General features: G+C 35.3%; 2 protein-coding genes and 1 long non-coding RNA gene across 3 annotated transcripts; 1 reads left to right on the top strand and 2 right to left on the bottom strand.

Annotated features, from left to right (window-relative positions):
* Nucleotides 1–3133: 3133 nt before the first annotated feature.
* On the bottom strand, nt 3134–8346 carry LOC143596179 (putative protein phosphatase 2C 33). The gene is made up of 5 exons (XM_077075022.1): nt 7906–8346; nt 6539–6901; nt 5513–5630; nt 4196–4419; nt 3134–3524 (listed from the first exon to the last, which is right to left on the bottom strand). The coding sequence occupies exons 1-5, from the start codon at nt 8152–8154 to the stop codon at nt 3174–3176; spliced, it is 1305 nt and encodes a 434-aa protein (XP_076931137.1). The 5' UTR covers nt 8155–8346; the 3' UTR covers nt 3134–3173.
* Nucleotides 8347–13757: 5411 nt separating this feature from the next.
* On the top strand, nt 13758–17958 carry LOC143596181 (GDT1-like protein 3). Its single transcript, XM_077075024.1, has 7 exons — nt 13758–13838; nt 13921–13974; nt 15188–15319; nt 16771–16869; nt 17484–17556; nt 17707–17792; nt 17866–17958. Exons 1-7 carry the CDS (start codon nt 13758–13760, stop codon nt 17956–17958), a joined length of 618 nt encoding a protein of 205 aa, XP_076931139.1.
* A 621-nt stretch (nt 17959–18579) lies between these two features.
* On the bottom strand, nt 18580–23644 carry LOC143596180 (uncharacterized). Its single transcript, XR_013146659.1, has 3 exons — nt 23615–23644; nt 18801–18869; nt 18580–18686 (listed from the first exon to the last, which is right to left on the bottom strand). It is a non-coding gene; the product is annotated as an uncharacterized LOC143596180 (long non-coding RNA).
* Nucleotides 23645–23812: the final 168 nt, after the last annotated feature.

The raw sequence follows: 23812 nt of genomic DNA on the forward strand, positions 1-23812 counted from the left end.
ACGAAAATCAAACCTATGAACACGACGCTTCGGAATCAAAATCGAACACGCTAGAAGCAACGTTAAGCGCGAATTTCAGCAATTAGACGTAGAATCGAGCACCGAAAGCTCTGATACCACTTGTTTTTCCCGATGAGGATCGATTAACTCAATATTGATATACGAAACCGAAAACGCACGGTGTTTTTTTCGGTGCGTTTCAGTACTAATCGATGAACGAAAACGATCGAACACGTAGACGATATGTAAATATTAACTCGTTGAAGTTCGATTATCAATTTTGGCAGAGTAAGGGCACAAGCGGTCTCTCGTAAGAATGAACAGCTCTAGTAAGTTGTAACTTTGTAAACAAATGAATCCTATTTATACACATGCACACATTCGTTAACCACTTGCTCCCATTCGTGAAGCTTGCCCATTCGTTATATATATAACTAATGCACTCATTCGTTAGATCTAGACTTCCACATTTGTTATCCTAGATCCATTCATCATATTGTATTCTAATTACCACGACTAAGCGACTCGTTGTTTCAACTTCCAGCACTTGTCACATTTCGTATACTAACAAAAATATGTTGATATATTATAAGGTAGAATAATGCACACATTAGAGCATTCTCATCCAACCATTTATTTTATGTGAGGGATGTTTTTATAATTTAGAGAGTGATTTTGGGTGTTGTTAGTGAAGAGTTTTTATATTTTAGAAAAAACAGTGATTTTTCTGTATATTTGAAAAGCTACTGTTTATCCCTTTTAATTTTTTAATATTATTTGAAAGTGGTTGTGAGTGGGGGAAAGAGAAAAGTTAATGGAAAATGTATAAAAAGTATTATTTAATTGAAATAGAGAAAGAAAATATAGTGAGTTTTAGTGTAAGTTTTGGTTTATAGATAGAGGGTGAGATGGGAATGCTCTTACACAACATGGAAATAAAAAGTTGTTAGAAAATTCATAAACTTTAAATATTTCTTTGTACACAACATTTGTAGTTTTATTTGTAACTTTACTTTCTATATCAAAACTTAGTAGTTTCACATTATTTTTGCTTTTAACTCTAGATAATGCAACACATACTGGCCATGAGTTAAAATAAATTGTTTCAAAAACAAACCAACCATCTATAATGATTGACCGTAACTTTTATTAATCTTCATTGCAGAGAAAAATAAAGTGAAAATTTCGTTCTTTGGAATTAATTATTTTATCTAAATGTATAGGATTTTATTATTTTTTGAAGAATAAAAATGCAAGTTCCAATATTACTTCCGGATATGATTTCGACTTCTATAACATAGTTATCATATTGTATTTTCACATATATTTTTTCATTGCATAGACCAATTTTCTAGTTAATATTTTAAGCAGCATCACTTCAATATCGGCTTTTATGACTAACTTATCACTTGACAACCTTAAACTTTGAGGCCATTTAAAACATCAGGTTACTAATACTTTCTTATAACGTATCATTTTATGTCTGATAGATACCATCGGAAGAATGGTAATATTTTTCATCTCCTAGAAACATGGATAGCAAACGTTTGCTAATTTCTTGAACGACCTCGTTTTTCAGTGCAAGTATAACCCACTCACTAAAGAAATCTATATTTTTGAAATCTTCAATAATAGAAGGATATACAAAGTCAATTTACCATATGATTAATAGTGTGTTAATGTCTAACATTTTTATTTTAATTAAAGATAAGAAGTTGTCATATCAACCTAAAAAACTAAAACATGTAGTCTAGTGTTTATAATTTTGTGGATATTTAAGATGATTAACTTAATATAAATGATGGGTTGATAAATAGTCAATTAAAAAAAGAAGTTGTAAATGGCTACTTTTTTAAACCAACCCGTGAACCGAAACTCATTCTAATCATAAACTGTTTTGACCTGAATCATGTTTGATACTTTAATCAGTTAAAAAAAACCCCGCTCGTTTAAGTTAACAAAAATATTGAGAATACATCAATAGTGAATTTGTCTTTTCAGGCTTTGAAAGAAAAAAAACTTGTAATTTAGTAAATAATCATATATGTTTAATATGTTAAAGTTTATTGAAATTTTAATTTTAAATTAATCTTGCCTCTTCATCCAATAATATCATTTCTTATAAACCTTAATTACTATAATTAAATAATTTAAATCCTTAATTTCTGGATTCATTATTCAAAATCAACGTAAAAATTGGTTACTTATAAAAACCTAATATTAATTGCTAATGCAATATATATTTATATAAAACAAAATCATATATTTATACTGGTATTAAATTTTTTAATTCAGGGAAAAGTTATTAAAAAGAGAAAATGAAAGATTAAAAAGAAAAAAAATGAAATACAAAAATTATTAATAAGAAAAAGAAATTTCAAATGTATTTAATATGAGAGAAATGAGAGAAAACTTTGTAAGAATCATTTGGTGATAACATATTGCACTTAAAAAGTTTTATTTATTATATAGTATAAATATATAAGTTTGGAGATTTTTTATTTTTATTTAAAACGGTGAAAATGGAGGACCCACTTTTTCCTCTCATAGCGCCGGTCTTCATGACTCCCCCCCCCCCCCCGGACGCCCCTTTGTTAGCGCCACTCGGCAGTGTTCAGCCCTAAAGGCGCCACAACTCCGCCCATAACGAACCGCCTAGAGGGAGAACATAGTTAAATTGAAAATCAAATGATAACACCTAGAAATAACTTTGATGACACCAAAAGTTAAAAGGTCTTGGATTCAAGTCTAATCTCCCGATAATAGAAATTCATCATTCAAAAACAATAAAAAAAATATATATTAATCAGTCACAAAATTTACTTGCATATAAGTATGATCAACATAACATTTAATTCACAATTCACAAACCTGAAAATATAAAAAAAAATAAAAAAAAAAAAAAGAAGCAAGATCTGGTTTCATAAAATTCCCTTTCCATCCTCCAAAATCCCAACAAAAAAATATTAAAATAAAAATAAAAACAAATGATACCCCAACCCTCTAAAACAACAGGGTTCTTCAACATCTGCTATAAGTCTGCCTGTTTGTTCATCCTTTTTTACAACCCTTTCTTTTAATGGTTGAACTTTAACACGAACAATCAAAGCAAAATGACGAAAATACCCCCCGCATTTTCAAACAACCTATGCTTTCCCTCCATGCTTTTGGTTCTAATCATCCACACCAGGAACGAAGCTCGGGAGGGTTAATAATGTGTTCAACCGCGAAACGCCCTCAAGGGCAGACCAGTCTTTTCCGGTTTCGAGATTCATGATGGATGCTGACTCGTCTTCGTCGTCAGACTCCACATTCTTCCCATGATCTAATTTGGCGCCAGAAGTTATTAATGAATGTAAGCCGAGAAACAGGCAGACAACCGCGCAATCATCAACTTTTGAAGTCGGGTACTTATGCTTCCATGCGCGAACCGCTGACTCAACCACGGCCTGTGCTGCAAGAGAATGTGGTTCGGTCGATGCGACGATTTCAATCACTTCCTCATTTGAAAGCACGTCCCAAACCTGTTAATGTGTGTCGGAAAATAAATATGTTGGTTTAGTATTGATTTAACTATGTTGCATAAGACGTTTATTTAACATAACCATCACTATCTTTGGTTCTTTTTGTTCATAGGGGTGTGCATGAAACGGAGATAACCAAACAGTAACCAAAATAACCAACATAACCGAACCGAAAACCAAACCCAACCCAAAACTATTGATTTGGTGTTTATGTTTCTTCTTTTTTCAAAACCCACATTCCAATTCGGTTTCAGTTTTGCATGTACAGAACACCGAAAAATTGATCTAACCCGTAAAAACCCACTTTTGTTATTGAATTTACAAATTTTAATTTTATTTTTGAACGTCAAGTAACTTATAAAAACTAATAAATAGCGTACCCCCATAAATTTTAGTTCCAAATGCGTAAAAAAAATTAATCATGCATTAACAAAAAAACATTTAGGCCCAGATTCATTATTTTGGACCCTTTTTTTGGGTCATATATGTCAAACCCAAACCAAACCCATTACGAAAACTGAAACCGGAGGGTTTCAAAAACCCAAAAACTGAATTCTCGGTTTTCAGTTCGGTTTAAGGCCAAAACCAAAAACTTTTATACTTAACAATGAACATGCATTCAACAAGTGCATGCAGAGCATAATGGTTAACAATACTAATATATTTCGTACCCCGTCAGTCGCCAGGACAACAAATTCGTCTTTTTCTGTAAGGCGCCTATAAGAAACTTGAGGAACTGAAATGAGACCGTACTCCTTGAGACAAAAATCTCCAAAAGCACGAGCCATGGCCAGCCCAGGAGAATCGTTATTTGGCAGCCAAACTCTAGCCACTTCAGGTTCATCCCGTAAGGCAAACACGCGACCTTTGCATCTACGGATCCGCTCAGCTTCCTCTGCATAACATACATGTGTCAAACAACAAAATGAAAAAAATAAAGAACGAAAAAGTAGAGTAAATTACACGGATCTGTCCCTGTGGTTTGGCCTACATTATGGATTTGGCCCCTATGGTTTAAAACAATGGGTATAGCCCCCCAAGAACCAACTAGTTTTGTATTCATAAATGGTCCCTCATTCAGGTAAGATTACTATTTTGCGCTTTTCTATACAGTTTAACCACTTTGCTATTTTACTCTTTTAGAAATTACAGCTTAACCCTGCTGCTGTTTATTATTATTAACATTACTATTACTGTTATTATTATTTAAACATTACATTCTAATCTATGACAATACTTTTATTTTTAGAGAATATTACTGTTTGCGTCCCTGTGGTTTTAGGGCGAAGACACAATGAGTCCCAGAAAATTTTTTTGAACTAATTGAGTCCCGTGGTTTCAGAAACGAACAATTTGAGTCCCTGTGTTTTCAGAAACGAACAATTTGAGTCCCTGTGGTTTCAGTAAAATGAAAGTTCACCTGAAAGTTAAGTAACGGCAGGGACTCAAATGGTTCATTTTTGAAACCACAGGGACTCAACCAGTTCAAAAAAATTTTTGGGGACTCATTGTGCCTCCTCTTTAAAACCACAGGGACGCAAACAGTAATTTTCTCTTATTTTTATTATAGAAAAACTTTTGGAGGAAATGGTCTTTATTCTTGTCACAAACTAAATTGAAACTTTTAATCAAATAATTTAGCTGAAAAGAAAATAGGCCATACGGTTCAAAGTTGCATGCATTTATTTTAGTGCATACTACCTCATATATCGTTTTATTTAAGAAAATTAATATGATTTACTCATATAGTCATATTGAACAAATTATAAATTATATGAAGATCAAAATGTGCAGAAAAGTTTTCGGGTCAATCCAGCCCGTTAAACCCACGTTCACTCGTCTGTAATTACCCAGCCCGCCTAACCTGCCCTGCCACCTATGAAATCCATAACAACTTCATTGTTAAAAAAAATAAACATGATAGCAAACACACAAAACAAATATAAAGTAGAACCATTATATGAGGTAAAGTTTTTAAAGGGAAAAACCTGGAAGGTTCGGTTTTAGATCCACCGTCAACTGAACCGGAACAAGAGAGTTATCTTTATCCCGTGTACACAATACGGCCCTTGAGTCCCCAATGTTTCCAATTATAAGATGCTGACCCTATACCCCAATAAAGCATTCTTTAATCTTTAATTACAATAACAAATTAAAAACCATGGGTACTTAATAGGTCGTGTTGGCAGGTTGGAAAGGCGATGACATGAGCCCCAAGATTGTGTCAGACACATGAACTCTTAAGACAACACAAGTTTTTACGGGTTGCCACAAACACAACTCATTTAAATCGAAAATATTATTTTATTATAGTTTTTTTTACAAATTAATACTCCAAAGTTACAACTTTACAAAAAAAAAATACACATTTTATATAGAATGATTACATTCAAACACCTTTATCTTTAAATTTTTGCATAAAAAACCAAATATGTTTAAGTTATGACATAAAACATAATTTTTTAAAGATTATAACAAAAGTACAATTGTATTTTATTTTATGCTTTTACATATTAATACTCTAAAAGTACTAATTTACACAAAAAAAAATACACATTTTTTAAAGATTATAAAAAGATGCATGTTTTTAAAAGATTGGGTTTTGCAATTCAAAAGGTGGGTAGTGGCGCAGCTTGTTGCCCGTTTGCCTTCTGTTTCGATGTAGTCACTACTCTTTAGATAAATAAACAATGCCTACCATTTATATTTGAATAATTACGTCTAGCCTATAAAACTTTTACAGTTAAAACTTCGCATTAATATACCTAATAAAAATAAGTTATGACATAAAACGTAATGTTTTTTATTATGAAACCAAACCAGTTAAACGAGTCAACAAGTCGTGTTGACCCGAACACAACCTGCTAAGCTAAATATGTTAGCGGGTTTCAACCTGAAACTGGCCCAAACCCACGCATATCGTGTCTGGTACATGTCATGTTAGAAACTCACACCCCTTTAAAAAAACCGAAGACTCATTATCCATTTAAATTAAAATCGTTTAAAAATCTAACCTGTTTGACCAACGTCACTGCAGTCGTCCCACTACAGAAGCAATCAACACTTGCATACATACTCAATTCTCTATCCATCACTTTAAAAGCCTTCAAAAAGGATTCTTTTAGGGTTTGAAAGATTTCCGGGACCCTATCAGTTTCTTCAAAATTAACGTCTGGTGAATCAACCGATGTCCCTTCAGTGTTTAAGCCACCGACAATCTCCCGAAGAACATCATCGGTGTTTTTAATGTTGACTTCCCAATGTGCACTTAGCTTTAACGGGAGTGAATCTCTAACCCGTTTAGCAACCATGTGACCAAAAGGGCCGTGCCCATCAAACACGCCACAGAACACTGTGTCGGTTCTTGACCCGAAATTCTGAAAAGTTAAAATATGTCACAACAACAATATATAATTACAATAATAAAGCAAACCTCAAAATAAAAATATATATATATATTAGGAGGCTGTGTGCGTTAAAAAAGACTTCGGATGACTTTCAACACGTTTGACTTTAAGTAATTTTATTTATTTGGTCTGTTTGAGATAAAACAAAACCTAAATTGAACCATTTAAAAGTAGACAAGTCGACATTATTACATATAGTGGCAAACAACCTTAGCACACATTAAACATAAACATAAACATAAACAGATTATGTTTCTAATTATTTGACAGTTTAAGGTTAAATTATCAGTTTGGTTTTAATATAAAAATAAATAAAGTGTGCTAATCACCCCTCTTTTTAACCTAATTCAAGAGACTTTTACAACCATCAAATGATAAAATAAAGTGTCATAATCTACCTTTTTTACACAAAAGTCTTGTTTGGTCATTCAAATATATTAGTTTTTAAAATAATCACAAGTTTCAAACACTCAACAACCAACTACGTGAGTATTACATCAATCAACAAAAGTAAAAGCGGTGGAAATTCCTAACCCGGCCCGAAACCTAACATGAATATAACAGTTTTAGGTTTTCATTTCTAACTTGTTAAATAAGCAAGTCGTGTTTGGATTGACCTATTTAACATTTTAACCCATTTAGCTTAATTAAACAAGTCGACACGTTTAAACTAGTTTATAAATAAAGAAAACTATATTTTATAGGTCAACCCATTAACACATTTATTGCAAACTACCAGCCTGTTTATGACCCGTTTACGATTGAATTACAACCTCGCCCATTTGACTCGTTTAAATAAATAGGTTATTTTGGTTACACGTATAAATACATGGGCCATGTAGGTTCATCAGTTAACCCCCGCCCAAAACCCATCAACCCGACAAGACTGACACCCCTAAATACAAGATTCAAACACCCTCTAAATCCAACATCAAAAGACTAACTTATTTAACAGGAAATCAAAAATAACTAACCTCCCAAACAATCATGGCATCTTGATTAGTTCCTTTCTTGCCTTGTTGAGTAAACAATGAAGCAACTTCACTAGACCCGTTCAAGAACATCCGACCCGCAATTCTATGAAGTTGTTCTTCCCTCCGGTAATCAAACGACCGCAACCGTGGCGGCCTTTTTTTGGAAGGTTTCTTTTTCCCAATCCCTAAAGTTGATGTCGGGGAAGCTGGGAGTGGGGTCCCGCTTTCTTGCAGAAAGCAGGACCCCATCCTCAGGGCCCTGATAATGCTTAATACGCACTCCAGACCACCTTCCGTAACAAACACTCGATTCTCGATTGAGGGATCCGTTGTAGATCCCGTTGTAAACACCAAATTCTTGATTTGTGTGCTCTTCAAATCAACAATACTATATTATGCTAAACTTTAAAGGTTTTTTTCTTCAAAATGTTGAACATACTCGATTACGGTTCGCCCTGAATAAACAAACATACCCGGTAAGATCCCGAACTTAAAAAAAAAAAAAAAACTCTTCTTTTTTTACACACAAAGTATTTAAAAAAATTCAATACTAATAATAGTAATAGAGTACCATTAACAAGAAGTAAAGATAAAACTATTAATCCCAAAATAGCAAAATCCCACAAAAAAATACATGCTTTCATGAACTAAACCAATGTTTTACTAGTTCCAAACATACCCAATTGCAATTAATCAGAAAATCCTTAAACTCAACAATCAAAACCCCTAAAGATCGAATTTTGAACATACCCAATTGCAAATAACTTAAAAAAAATCCCTAAAATAAAGAAATCAAGAGCGTAAAATCATACCTGATTGAAGCTATGGCACAGGAACTAGATCCAAGCAGGAATCAATGGATCCAACTGTTTGATTGATAACCCAGCAATCAAATCAATGTTGTTGAAGGTTTATAAATTCAACTGGACATTGTTGGGTGTGAAATCAAGATCGAGGATTTGGGATTGGAAGAAAAGAAAGATGGACCCGTGTGGCTATTTATATGTGAAATAATAATATTATTATTACGAGTAGGAGAAAAAAGAAGAAGAAAAGGATAAGCAAAGAAAAAACTGGAGTGAAGAAAATAAATGTGTTTGGTCAAACATTAGATATGGGGACGCTGTCTAGTATGTTTGTCGCCAAATGGATATTATTATTATTAACAAACATACTATTATATGCACTGGTGTTTATCGAGTCGAATAACGAATTTTCAAGTTAATCGAATTGAATAATTTATTTTTTTTGCTAGTATTCGTATTTGTATTCGTATTCGAATAAAAGTTGAACTATTCGATTCGAATTCATATTCGTATTATATACCATATTCGAAATTCGATTTAATTCGTATTTGAAACTCGAATTCAAATCAAATATGGATCGATTTCTAATAAATTCAATTTGATTCAAGTTCACCTATGTTAAAAATTTCAAAAACCAAAATCATAATTGTAAAGCACACAAATATTAGTTTAAAGTTGCTACAATACTATGCGAGTAGTAAGTTCAGAAATTAAAATACAAATAGTATGTGATAAAAAACAATAATATGTGCTATGGGGTTTGGCATTTATTATTTATGAATTTGGCCCAAACAAAAAATTATATATGTATATTTATATATAAATTATATATATGTATATATATACATATGTATTATTTTGAATCGAATCGAATGATAAATCATAAATTCGTATTCGATTAGTATACACGAATACGATGAGAATCAAATTCGAATTTCTTAAAAACGAATTCGAATCTTAATAATCGAATTCGAATTGAAGCGAATTTCGAATGTTTCGAATTCGAATCAAATTATGAACACCCCTAGTTTTATGGATAGTAACATTATTTCATTTTAATTTCTTTTATCTACACTTAATTAATTATGGTTTTATAGTAGGGTTGTTTACGAGTCAAGTCAGAGTGAGTTTGAGCTTGAGCTTGAAGTTAAACGAGCCAAGCTTTGGTTGAGCTCGGCTCGATTACAAAAATAAGTCAGCTTTGCTCAGATTGTTTCAAATCAAGTTTTTTCTTCTAGTTTTATTCGAGCTTTTATCGAGCTCGTGCTACAAGTTGTGAGGTTTTCGAACAACCTTATGTTATAGGAACTATAGGTTGCCTCAGTGCGTTGTGTCGGTGTTTTATTCCGTTATTTGAATATTTCTATATCAAAAAAGCATGCTCGCAAGGTTCGAATCTGTGTTGAAGAAATTGCAATAGAATAGTATTACCACCACACTACCTTAGTTGTAATGTCATAACCTTATCACCACACTTACTTTTTTGTTGTTCGATATAGTTTCAACTATATAAATACAAAACCAACTTTAGAATATTAAAAAATAGGAAAATTTGTGACATCTCTGTGGCACCTGATTGGACCTTTTCACCTATATTGTGACAATTCCTTGTGCTATTGTATATAATATTTTGTGTTTTTAATTTCAAAAGTTTTATCTTTCTTGCTTTTATAAATTTTAGGACTAAGAACCTCTTAACTGAGTTTGGATGGGTAATATCCGTCCGAGCAAGTTTGAGTTTATCTGGAGTTTGATATTGATTAACATCCAAATCACTGTTGATTCAGATATTTCAGAAACGAAGTAGTAGTTACACGTCAATCTATCTAGTCATAGGAGTTACAACACCACAACCTCGAGGCATAACCCTCAAACCATCCCCTTTTCATATTTCATTATTTACCCGAATCACCTTGATGCAATAATACTACCAATTAACTTTATCAAACATCACCACCTCTCAAACACTCACACACACAAGAACTGTTAAAACAATCACCAAAACCATCACCTCACCAATGAATAACTTTTGTGTGTTTCGCAATGGAATTATCCAATTTACACAGTACAAATACATGTCAAAGTTTAAAATGAATTTTTGATTGCGCTAACCACATTGCAGTTATCTGTTTTGATGGTACAACTATGTGCAACAAAAATGTGCGTATATAGATGCACACATATACTTTTCGTAAATGTGTCAGCTCCTTGATACTTTATATGCTTTCTTTTAATCGGCTAAAAACACTTTCTACAAAACCAACCTATATATATTCATGTTATGTTTGTTTTGAAAGTTTCATTAGAAAGGAGTATCTAGCTTTTATCTCATGTATTACAAGGATTCTTTTACATTATTCATTTCTAAAATTTATATATTTTTTTGGATTTTAATGTTATTTATTGTAAGGAAGTTAATAATATACTTAGTGTTTGATGATAAATGGGTTTCACAAATAAATAAAATGTTATAACCCGGTTTAAAAGTATATGGCTTTGGTAAGATCCATGACCCGCTTATCTTTTTTTTTTACTAAAAAATTGTTTCTTAATTATAAATAATATCTTTTTAAAAAATCAAAATATTAATTTTTAATATATATTTATTCTATATGATTTTCATATCAAATATTTGGTAAAATTATTTTTTAATTTAATGAGATGTTATAGCATGTTTAAGGGCTATCTGGGTTTGGTGAGACTCATACTGCGAATTTGGGTCAAATATGAGAAGCCTTCATTTATAAATAAAACAATCTGGTGACTTAAGAGAATGTAAAGAATAACTAAAGAACTTTTTAAATATTTCATTTATATAAGATAGGACAGGAAATGACTGATTAGAAATTAGGACTGTGTAACGTGACAAGATATAAAGTCTAACGGCACATATATACTCCTAAGACTGAGGGGTGTGGGGCTTCAACGGGGGCGCTAGAGCCCCTCTGCTCGCGCCCCCAGGCGCTAACACCACACCACACGGGGAGCGAACGGGGCGCTAGCGTGGAAAACAAGGGAGGCGTGAGCTGGTTAGCGGGAGAAGAGAGAGAGGAGCACATCTTTTGAGGTTTTTAGGACCGTTGAGAGCCGAAAAAAACAAAAAAAATATATATTTTCTATATAATTATACTCCATTTCACCCATTTTTATACCAAAACTTCAAACCTTCACCCCAAATCAATTCATCTTCTCAACTTTTTTTAAAAAAATGGCTGGAAATTGGTACCCAAACCTTGATTCAGATTATCTTGACGACGATTTATTCACCGCACCAACCGATGTTTTATTCGGAGCCGCAAGAATCATCCGGCTTTCAACCATCCAACACACAACCGTCTCCTAACTTTGTTGTTCCGGAGACACAAGAATCACACGGTGAAGCTACGGGACCAAAAAGACGCGTCCACCGGAAAAAACAAGTTGCAACGGACGGGTCGGGACCGACTTCGACTCCGAGGACTAAACGGAAAGCCACTCCGTGGTCATCGGATGAGAAGGAAGCCTTGTGTCGGGCTTGGATAGTCATTTCTGAGGATCGGTGTTGCGGTAATTGTTTTAACGTTTTTAAAAATGATTTTTAATAAAAAAATTAAATAAAAAAGTTAAATGGAAATCTAATTTATTTATTCATTTTGCAGCCGACTACCAAAAGAGCAAGATTTTTTGGACAAAGGTTATGGAGACGTTCTACATGCTCGTTGGGAGTACAGAGCGGAACGCCGATATGATTTCGGGTCGGTGGTCCGAAATCAGAAAATTTGTCGGCTTGTTTACTAATCTTTTCAACAGGAACAGCGGTCGTATGAGATCAAGTGGCAGTGATGATTTGGCGGTTTACAATTTCACGGTCGAAGAGTGGAAGCAGGAGTGTTTGCGGAGGTATGGGATGGTGAAGACGTGGGATGATTTAAAGTTGTGGGAGATGTTGAAAAGGTGTTCCAAGTGGGTTGAGCTAGTGACGCCGGACGTTGATGCGGAAGTAGGGCCGAAACGGACTAAAACTAGTTCGTCTGGAGCGTATAGCACTTCAACCGGGTCAGATTGCCGCGTTGGATTCGACCTAAACATTGCGGAGGAGGAAACGTCTTCACCGCCGAGGAGGCGGCCATTGGGAAGGGACGCCAAGGGGAAAAAACCGGCTGAGGGGGAAGCCGTAAACATCGCCAATCTTGTTGAATCCCTCAATAAATTCAACAAAACCATGGAGGTGGTCTCTTATGACAAAAAGGAAAAAAGTCGAATGAGAGATTTGGACTTTCTTACTAGAGACTTGAGTAACCTAAATCCGGTCGATCAAATGCTAATGGAAAAACAAAAGGAACGTATCTGAAAGAGGTTGATCGAAGAAGACCAAGCCGAAGAATAAGAAGAATGTTTTTTTTAGTACTTTAATTTTTATTTTATTTTTAGATATTAATGTGTTTTTTTATTAATGTGTGTTTTTTTAATAATTTATGAGTTTTTTTAATAATACGTTGTTTGAATATATTTATAAAAAAATAAAAAAAAAATTCGCTGGAGCCCCTCCACACCAGGGCCAGGGGCTCCAACACCCCCCTTATCCAGTTTCTCTCTCTGCCACACGTCATAATATTATTGGTTGGAGCCTCCATTAAAGCCCCCCACACCCCTCAGCATTATATAAAAAATCGGAACTTAAATATCACATAATAGCGTCAACGGTCAATTATTCTAAGTGGTTAAATTATTCTAAGCGGTTAAAGTAGTCCATTAAATTAAAAAGATCTTGAATTCGAGTACTGCATACACAATAACGGGTCATAAAATTTATTCACATACATCCAAATTAGTCGTGGAAACTGGAGCCAAACAATTGAATCAGCCGTACAGGCTTAGGTAGCCCCTTGATATAATATTATTTACATCGATACCATATTATTATTATTATTATTATTATTATTATTATTATTATTATTATATATTTATATATGTGCATCTTCATTCATCATATTAGTTAGCTAGAAATGCAGCACTAGTTCTTATTACATCTCAATCCCTTCGCCGATCGGTCGTCTCGTCGGCATAATGATGAACCGGCTTGTAAATTATTATGGCCTTGTGATTCTATTATTCCTCTTTGATGCTGCATCTAGGGTTTATGCACAGGTACACTCACTCACTTTCTGTTTACTGATTAGTAATTGAACATGATCATCCCAATTGATTTAATTCTCCCTTTTCATTTCAGGATGATACCGGAGATTCAACCGGATCAATCATAGATCTAGGCCGCCGTGGTAAGGTTGGCTAACAAAACCCTAATTTGCTTATTCTACGCTAATTGCTCATTAGCGTATTGTTTAATTACAACTCATTATTATTATTATTATTATTATTATTATTATTATATCATAACTCTTGCTTCATGTGTAAGTAATTTGAGATTTTAGGGATATTATATTACACTCAACTTAAGCTCATTCAACATCTGCTCATAAATGGTTAAATTAGGCATTTAGAGATCAAATTAAGTTATAATAAGAGGTCTTGTTTCGTGTTGGCATCTGCTTATAAGCAAGCATGTTATTTGGTCTGATTTTTGAGATTCAAAGTGCACACATACATTGTAGCTCCACGGTCAACCTTTTGGTCAAACTGACAGGTTGACCACTTGTATTTTCACAAAAAAAAAAACAAGTATTATTCTTTTATGTTTGATGGTATGGTATGTACTATGTTGTACGCAATCTGTACGGACCATAGTCAGTGTGTGGATATTACTGTTCATCAACGTAAATTGCGTGTTTGGTATTGAATATGGGATGTTTAGAATTTGCATGGGAATGGGAGTGTTGGTATTGGTCAACTCATCAAGAAACCGGTAATCATAGTCAAATAAATATAAACAGACAAGCAAACCCAAACATTCTTTTTAATATGTCTTATTTTACAAGGGATGAGTAGGAAACACAAGTTTTCTATTATTGGGATCGATACCAAATTAATAAACTCTTTTAAGAAATTTAAGTCATATGTAATTGTTGGATTTGGTATAGCTTGGATTAGAAATATGTTAGGATCAGGGCCGGCTCCGAGAAAGCAAAAAAAAATTTGGGCCGAAGGCAAAAAATTTTTTGGACCTTTAAGCAAAAAAAGTATTTTGTTGGGTTTAATTTATAGGGGCTTACTTGGTTATAATCTGGGTTGTGTAAAAAAACTTTTGTATGAAAAAACGATTAAACATATCTCAAGTGAGGGTAAAACCCACAACCTCTTGATTGCGGGTAATACCCATTTGCCACTAGACCAAGCAAGTGGTTATGTAATTGTGTTTAAACATTAAATAGTTTTTTTCAAAAAAAAAAAATTTTCGGGCCTAGCGGGATGTCGGGCCTGTGGCCGTCAACCACCCAGCCACACCCATGGGCCGGCCTTGGTTAGGATATGTTGAACATTGACATAATTTTTTGATTTGTTTTGCTTATTGCATCTTAATGATTGTATATTTTGGACAGGTTGTTGTGGAGAAACTAAAGAACAATGTTATAGGTGACAAGATTGAACCAAAAGCTGTACTGAATTTGGATTCTGGTCTTGGAGTTTTTGATGCATTTTTTGCTAGTTTTTCAATGATCCTTGTTAGTGAGGTACGTGTTCTTTTCTCATGTTTTTATAAATAAATGCAAAAGATTATTGTTTGTACAAGGCAAAGATGCATTTTAATGTGGTTGATCATAATACAGGCTTAAAAATAAGAGGATATTTTTTGTTTAAAAACTGAATGCAAGCACGCCTGTATACTAGATTTAGGTGGCAATTTCAACACATTTACTTATGAATGGGTCAATTCGGGTTATGTCCTATCTCTAATTGGTCAAACCTAATACACTAGCTTAATAAAAATTAGGTTACGTTGAACATGCCTAACATTGGTTCTCTAATATCTTATAATACTTAAAATATTCTGTCACTATAGTGAAAATATAACAGAAGAAACTTAGGATTGGATTACAGATTTAAAAAGAGACTGAGAGGATCGAGTGATTAGGTATCAGATACTTTCTATCTAAGCAGTTAATATATCAGTTATCGCAGTGGGATATCGGTAATTTTAATATAATGTAAACATTTTAACACTTATAATTCAGTATAGCATCCTACCATTAACAAATTAACCTTTTGCAAATTGCAAAACACTGACAATCATGGCAAGTAAGGATTATTAAGACTTAAAACAATAACATTGAACACTAAAAGTTGATAATTAAGACTTAAAGCACTTATATCGGGAATATCGGTGATATATCGGTCAGATATCAGTCAATATCACTGATATTATCTGTACTGATATTCTGACCGATATTTTGACTGACATTTCGCCAAGGAACCGATAACCGATATATCACTGATATATCGGTGATATATAGGCGATATCAACTGCACAGCTTTCTATAGCTCCACGTGTAGACACATCCAACTCTTTCCCCCATCTTTGTCACTTCTATACAAATTCATAAACCATACAACAAATAGCAGCATACGCTTGTACCACATGCGCAGATAGTTGTAGCCAGATGTCAGTGATTGTGTTACAAGTGATTGGGCTCATTTTCAACCAATGGATCATCCATCTGATATGTTTTCATCTGTGATTTAGAGGGTGTGTGAGTTAGTAGGTCAAAAGAAAGAGATTAACATAGGCTAAATGGAAAATCTAATCCGTCTTGAAAATCGAATTTTCTTAAAAAACCGAGTGACCCATGCACACTTCTAATTTCTGTAATTATATTTGACACTAAGTATTTATAAAAAACTAAAATATATGGACAAAAGGAGTATTGGGGCAACCACACACCCATTACAACCCATACCAGAAATTTACTTGTTTTGACCATAAACTTAATTTGACCCATTACTCACCCCGCATGTTTCGCCTCCTTGGCACTTTTATCATCGAGCCAAAGGCCTCTTGCTAGCTAAAACTTAATTTGTAGCTTAGATGCATGATTCCTTGTTGAATATTTATAGGTCTAATTCTATGATGTTTTTTCCTTCTCAAAATCCATAACTCAGTTCTTCATTTATTGTTTTTATGTAGATTGGAGACGAGACTTTTATTATAGCAGCTCTTATGGCAATGCGACATCCAAAGTCAGTTGTTTTGTCTGGTGCCCTCAGTGCGCTGTTTGTGATGACGGTAAATTTATCCATTTGTGTTTGGTTGTGTTTAGGCTTGTAAACGAACCAAATGAACACGGACAGAGCATGTTCGTGTTTGTTGGTTTTAACTTTTATCGAGCAAATGATCGAACACAAACAACTAAACGAGCAGGATTTTCTTGTTCATGTTCGTTGGTTAACAATATCAACGAACGGTTCATGAACGTAAATGAATGAACTAAACTGAACATTGATGAACGAACATAACTGAGCTAAAACTAGTCAAAAGTAATGTGAAAAACACTGTATTGGAAAATGTTTAAAAGTAGACTAAGCTGTAAGCAACCAAAGATTTGTAATGAATATATTAACGAGCGTAAACTAACGAAAATAAATGAATGTAAACAAGCGTATTATTGAATTTAAGTGAATGAACGCAAAAACGTAAACCAATGTTGAAGGACATAAATGAATGAACGAGACTTGTATTTATGTTCTCTCTTTTAACTACATGAACAAAATATTTTGATCATATTAGTACTTAAATAAACCAACTTCCTGCCGAACTGTTTATGAATTTTTCACTTAACGTTCGGTTCATTTACCAGCTTAGTAGTGTTTTTGTATTTTGAGGTTTATTTTGGTATGCAGATACTTTCTACAGGACTTGGTAGGATTGTTCCAAATTTGATATCGAGGAAGCACACAAACAGTGCTGCTACAGGCATGCAACTCACGTTTTGTGCTGAATTGTTAATTATTAGATATAAATGCATGTTAAGAGAACAAATGTTTGCTATCATAGTATCATATTCGGTTTTAATTTAAAAACATGAAGATTGACCTACCGTTAAACTGTTTTTTTATAATGCAGTTCTGTATGCATTTTTTGGGTTGCGTTTGCTCTATATTGCTTGGAGATCAGATTCAAAAGCATCTCAGAAGAAGGAGATGGAAGAAGTAAGTTTTTTTGTTTGTTTTATTTTTGAAAAAATATGTATTTTTGTTGAGTAAGTTGACCAAACTACTGCAGGTTGAAGAAAAACTTGAGTCCGGACAAGGAAAGACGGCTGTCCGCAGATTCTTTTCTAGATTCTGCACGCCTATTTTTTTGGAGGTACTTTAATCTATCGGTTGATGAGTGTTGTTGCTTATATTATTGTTGATCATTTTGTTTAAGATGCACAGAAGTTAAAACCTTGCTAAAATATCATGTTTACCCAACCAAAAAAGTTGATACCAAAATACCCATTAAAACATTTGAAATTGCATTTGCAATTATTTCATTAAATCGTAATATGACCATTATACTCTTCTTTCTCCTTACATGTCAGGCTGTTGCAATCCGACTGATATGATAATATGTTCTCACAACTTCAGACAATTCGTTGTTAAAACTACATGTGTCAATTAAACCTACAAATTAAACATACGGTGGCAGAAATCTATGGATTCTAAGTGTAGGCGGATGGTAGGTGAAGAAACATTGAGCAGACTGTTTTTGGATGACCATTTTGGGTTATTGTGAAAAATATGGATAGTGTTAAACACTTGAACCCCTTTGGTCAAAATTGCCATTTTGGGGATTTTCTTATTATCTATCTATATATACACACACACACACACACTTATCTTTACGAGTTGTAGTATATGGGATTTAAGTTAAGTTTGTTGAGAATGTTGTAATAGTTCTCAAAGTTACAGATTCGGAATATTTGCTTGCATATAATAAAGCTAAAAAACTAACCTTTCCATGCATGCCCTCAATGGCCTTCTCAGATTCCTCCTTTGTTGCATATCGAAGAAAGGCAAACCCTCTTGGTCTATTAGCAATCTTATCCATCACCAGATTTACTGAAAATTCATCCATTATCGTCATTTCAGATATACACGCATATATTTCTATATTTTAACAATAATATGGCAGTAAAGAACTATAAAGAAAGTATTCGCAACACTGTATAATACCTTCAATAAGTTGACCAAAAGACTCGAAAGCACTTCGCAAGCTCTCTTCAGAGGTTCTAAATGAGAGACCTGCCATTCAAAATATTTCATAATTCAAATTTACCCATTTCAGTTATTAATACAATTTTTAATGTGACCATTATACCCTTTTTTCTCCTTACACTCCAAACTCTTATATCCTAATGCAAATTTTACAGAAGCGCTATATGTCATAAATTTAAAATTTAATATATTTGATATTATGATTTTTTGTCTGGTAAATATGATATTCTACCATTAAGCTGAACGTTCAAATAAGGTTGTAAACAAAGTAACAAACTGAACATTCAGTGAACCGTTCGGTGGGAAGCCCGTTTATTTGATAAATGACCTTACACAAACAACATTTTTAGTTCATCTAGTTAAATGAACAAACATGAACACGTATCATGTTCGTACATATATGAACATGAACGCTCATTTACATTCGTTTATTTAAACTCATTTATGTTTGTTTATGTTTGTTCGTTTGGTGTTTGCAAAATTATCTTCATTCATCTACGCTCAGTTATGCTCGTTCGTGAACCATTTGTTTATACTTTTAACAAACAAACATAAACGGACACGAACACATTTATTTTCTTAACTTACAAACACGAGCAAGAAAACTTAGTCCTTTTAGTTGTCCATGTTCGATAATTTAAGTTAAACAAACGAACATGAACATGCTACGTTCGTGTTTGTTCGGTTCGTTTACAAGCCTACTTTCAAACCCATATGTAGAAACGTGAAATGAATCTTACCTGACCCATGACGATGTTTCCACGGACTTCGAGATGAACGAACCACGACTTGCTAGCTTCTGCTCCGACCGCTGCTGTGATCTGCTGTGACTTTTGGGGGTGTGGAGGTGACCGCTAAGACATCCAGAGGATCTCTTGTTCACAGACACAAAAATATGGTGGTGGCTCTTATTGAGCTATTTGCCAACCCTTGATAAGGAGGTGGAGACCTCCTTATATAGGGAGCCTCATGGCCACCATCATGGTACCCTAATGGGCCTAGCCCAGTTAGGGTTACCTCCACAAAACCCCCTCAGCCCAAAAACAAATGTATTAGCCCATATAATAAAATAAGCCCAAAGCACAATAAATTAGGGTTCTTAGTACCATACCCCGACAAGCCCCCCAAGTCCAGTGTTGCTCCTAGGCGTGCAAGCGTTTAGGTGGAGCACTGGACTTTATAAGGTGTGCTAGATCGTGAGGCTATTTCTTCCCCTTTTCTTCGGCCTTGTCTTTGAGTTTTGGGAGGTTTTCTCCATGATGGTGACATGTTGTGATCCTTATGATGATGATGGTGCACTAGTATGAATAAGATATAGCACGCATCATAATAATAGTGGCGCGGGGCCTGATAATAAAGCTTGCGCGCGAGGCGACTTATGAGCTATAATAATAACAAAAGCCTGCGCGCGAAGCGACTTACGAGCTGAGAATAATAAAAGCCTGCGCGCGAGGCGACTTACGAGCTGAGAGTAATAAAAGCTGGCGCGTGCGGCGACTTACGAGCTAAGAGTAATAAAGCTTGGCGCGCGCGGCGACTTACGAGCTGTAAAATAATAAAGCTGGCGCGTGAGGCGACTTACGAGCTAAGAATAATAAAGCTTGGCGCGCGCGGCGACTTACGAGCTGTAATAATAAAGAAGCTGGCGCGCGAGGCGACTTACGAGCTTGTAGAATAATGAGAGCCTGCGCGCATTGCGACTTACGAGCTGTAAGAATAAAGAAGCTGGCGCGCGAGGCGACTTACGAGCTTGTAGAATAATGAAGCTGGCGCGCAAGGCGGCTTACGAGCTGTAAAATGATGATAATGACTGGCCGACAAGGGCCTCTTCTGCGCAGGATGACTATCCCGGCTTGTCTTCAAAATAATAATGGAGGCACAAACTGCCAGATAATAATGATGTCACAGGTGCTTGCGCGGCTCGTGGCCGAACCTTTTAGTATGGCGCGTAGCCATATGGGTTTGAGTATTCCACCCTTGGCGCGGGGCCTGTGGGTTTATGAGTATTCCACCCTTGGCGCGAGGCCTGTGGGTTTATGAGTATTCCACCCTTGGCGCGAGGCCTGTGGGTCTGAGTATTCCACCCTTGGCGCGATGCCTGTGGGTCTATGAGTATTCCGCCCTTGGCGCGAGGCCTGTGGGTTTATGAGGATTCCCAACTTTTAAGTTTGAGCTAAGGCACATATTTTTGGGCTAAGGCCTTGACGTTTTAGAGTTAAGACTCGTCAACGCGTTTGAGCTTGAAGCTCGCGCATGTATGTTTTACTTCGTTTTATTTTTAGTTTGATGTCAATATAATGTTGTCATATTGCTCAAATTAATAAAAGGAAGTGTGAAACATGTATACAAAAACATGTATGCGGTGGCGTGAATGCAAACCGCTGTGGCGAAGAGTGATCGCCGGGAGCGCGCATGCGGAATCCGAAGTTGATCCGCGGTGGCGCGCATGATCTAGAGATTTTGAATGCGTGAGCATGCGTGATGCGTGAGCATGCTTGATGTTTGAGCATGCTTGATGCTCGAGCATGCTTGATGTTTGAGCATGCTTGATGCGTGAGCATGCTTGATGCTTGAGCATCGATGCGTGAGCATACTTAGATGTTTGAGCATGCTTGATGCGTGAGCATGCTTGATGCTTGAGCATCGATGCGTGAGCATACTTAGATGTTTGAGTATGCTTGACGCGTGAGCGAACCCAGATCTGATTCAGCACAGATATGAGGGTTTTCCCCAAAATATCGGGTATTCTTCCTGTGTATTTCCAGATCATTGTTCAGATCCGATAGTATTTCTTCCTGTGTATTTCCAGATCATTGTTCAGATCCGATAGTATTTCTTCCTGTGTATTTCTTCCAACAGATCTGATAGTATTTCCAGATCTGGAAATATTTTTTAGATCTACGGAAGAACATATCTGAGAGAAGAAATCGTAGATCTGAGATATCGATGAACAGATCTGGAATATTGATGAACAGATCTGAGATATTGATGAACAGATCTGGAATATTGATGAACAGATCTGGAATATTGATCCGTATATCTGAGATCTTGATGAACAGATCTGTAGATCTTGATGAACAGATCCGTATATCTGATGAACAGATCCGTAGATCTGAGATGCTGATGGACAGATCGGAGGGCCGAAACGAGAAGCGAAGTGTGGTTCATTGCCGTCCCACGGATGGCGCCAAATGTAGAAACGTGAAATGAATCTGACCTGACCCATGACAATGTTTCCACGGACTTCGAGATGAACGAACCACGACTTGCTAGCTCTGCTCCGACCGCTGCTGTGATCTGCTGTGATTTTTGGGGGTGTGGAGGTGACCGCTAAGACATCCAGAGGATCTCTTGTTCACAGACACAAAAATATGGTGGTGGCTCTTATTGAGCTATTTGCCAACCCTTGATAAGGAGGTGGAGACCTCCTTATATAGGGAGCCTCATGGCCACCATCATGGTACCCTAATGGGCCTAGCCCAGTTAGGGTTACCTCCACAAAACCCCCTCAGCCCAAAAACAAATGTATTAGCCCATATAATAAAATAAGCCCAAAACACAATAAATTAGGGTTCTTAGTACCATACCCCGACACCATAGATTTCACATGAAAAGCAATTACTTAGGTTTAACAAATATCATAGCATAAACATGCCTGCTGTTTATTGAACATTTGAACTACAGTTTCTTCTAGTAATTCAAGAAGAATTTAAGCCTTAATTTCAGATCCTTATATTACAATGTTGCTTGATCTTTCACCTAATTGATTAATTGCTAACCACATATAGAATCCAGCCACTCTTTACTATTTCTACATTAATAGTCATTAACTGTTGACTTTTAGGTCAAAATTGCATCCTCAAATCTTACAAATAGCACATTAATACATATTGTTTAATTGCTGAAGACTGCATATATCATTTCGGGTTGTTTATTCCACTCCACCGAAACCGAAGACCAAAATTCGGTTTTTGCAAAATCATCCACCAAAACCGATAACTGAAATCAGTTCAATTAATCCAGTTAGTTTGTCAGTTTTCGGTTGGGGTGCAAATGAGCCAAGCTACTCGGGAGGTACTCAAGTTCAGATCGTAAGAAGCTTGAAACGAGCCGACCTTTTTCGAGCTTGAGTCGAGCCTGAGCATCAAATAAAGCTCATTTATTCATCGAGCCCAAAACTCTAGCCTTGTACCTCTATGTATAATTTCACACTCCACAGTCCACACCCGAGCTCAAGCCAAGCTTCGGCTTGCTTAAGGTACTACATGAGCTAGAACTGAGCTTCGGCTCATTTATGGGTTACCAACATATACAGGAAAATTAAAAACATTTATAAATAAATAAATGAATTAATAATAGACGAGCCGAGCTTGATCTTTGGAAAAAAGAGCACCAAATGAGTCGAGCTCGAGCTCGAGCCCTCTTAAGTCAAAACAAGCCAAGCTCAAGCAGCCTAGTCAAGCTCGGGCTCGACTCGGCTCATTTTTACCCGTAGTTTTCGGTGCAGGCTAAAACGTTTGCTCATAAATACATAAATTAGAGGTTAACAGCTAGAAATACATGAATATATGGCTGTTAATTTCGGTTAATGAGTTTTAGGTGAATTGGGTTGATTTGGATTCATTATTTACTGTTAAGTGTTTGGTTATTAATGGCATTCAAAGCCCTATAATGATAGTATGATTGACATTAAAATTAACAATAACAAAGGTGAGACATAATAATAATGAATGAATGAATATTGGAATCGTAAAAAAAGAAGGTTAGGTTACCGCTGACGTATAGCTTGGTAGCAGATGATGTGAAGTTAGTCTTTTGTGGCTGTGAAGAACAGGCGAGATGGCGTAGAAGATGAAATGGAGTACATATGATGATGACGATTGATTGGTGTAAGGCAAAAGAAGGAAGGCGTAATGGTTTTATGGATTCTCCGATTTGAACCACCGCCGATAAGGTAGCAGCACCAGTCA

This window comes from Bidens hawaiensis, unplaced genomic scaffold (genome assembly GCF_021521415.1).
Source record: "Bidens hawaiensis isolate Kalapana, Puna unplaced genomic scaffold, B.hawaiensis_p1.1 tig00046141_1, whole genome shotgun sequence".
Taxonomy (NCBI): Eukaryota; Viridiplantae; Streptophyta; class Magnoliopsida; order Asterales; family Asteraceae; genus Bidens; species Bidens hawaiensis.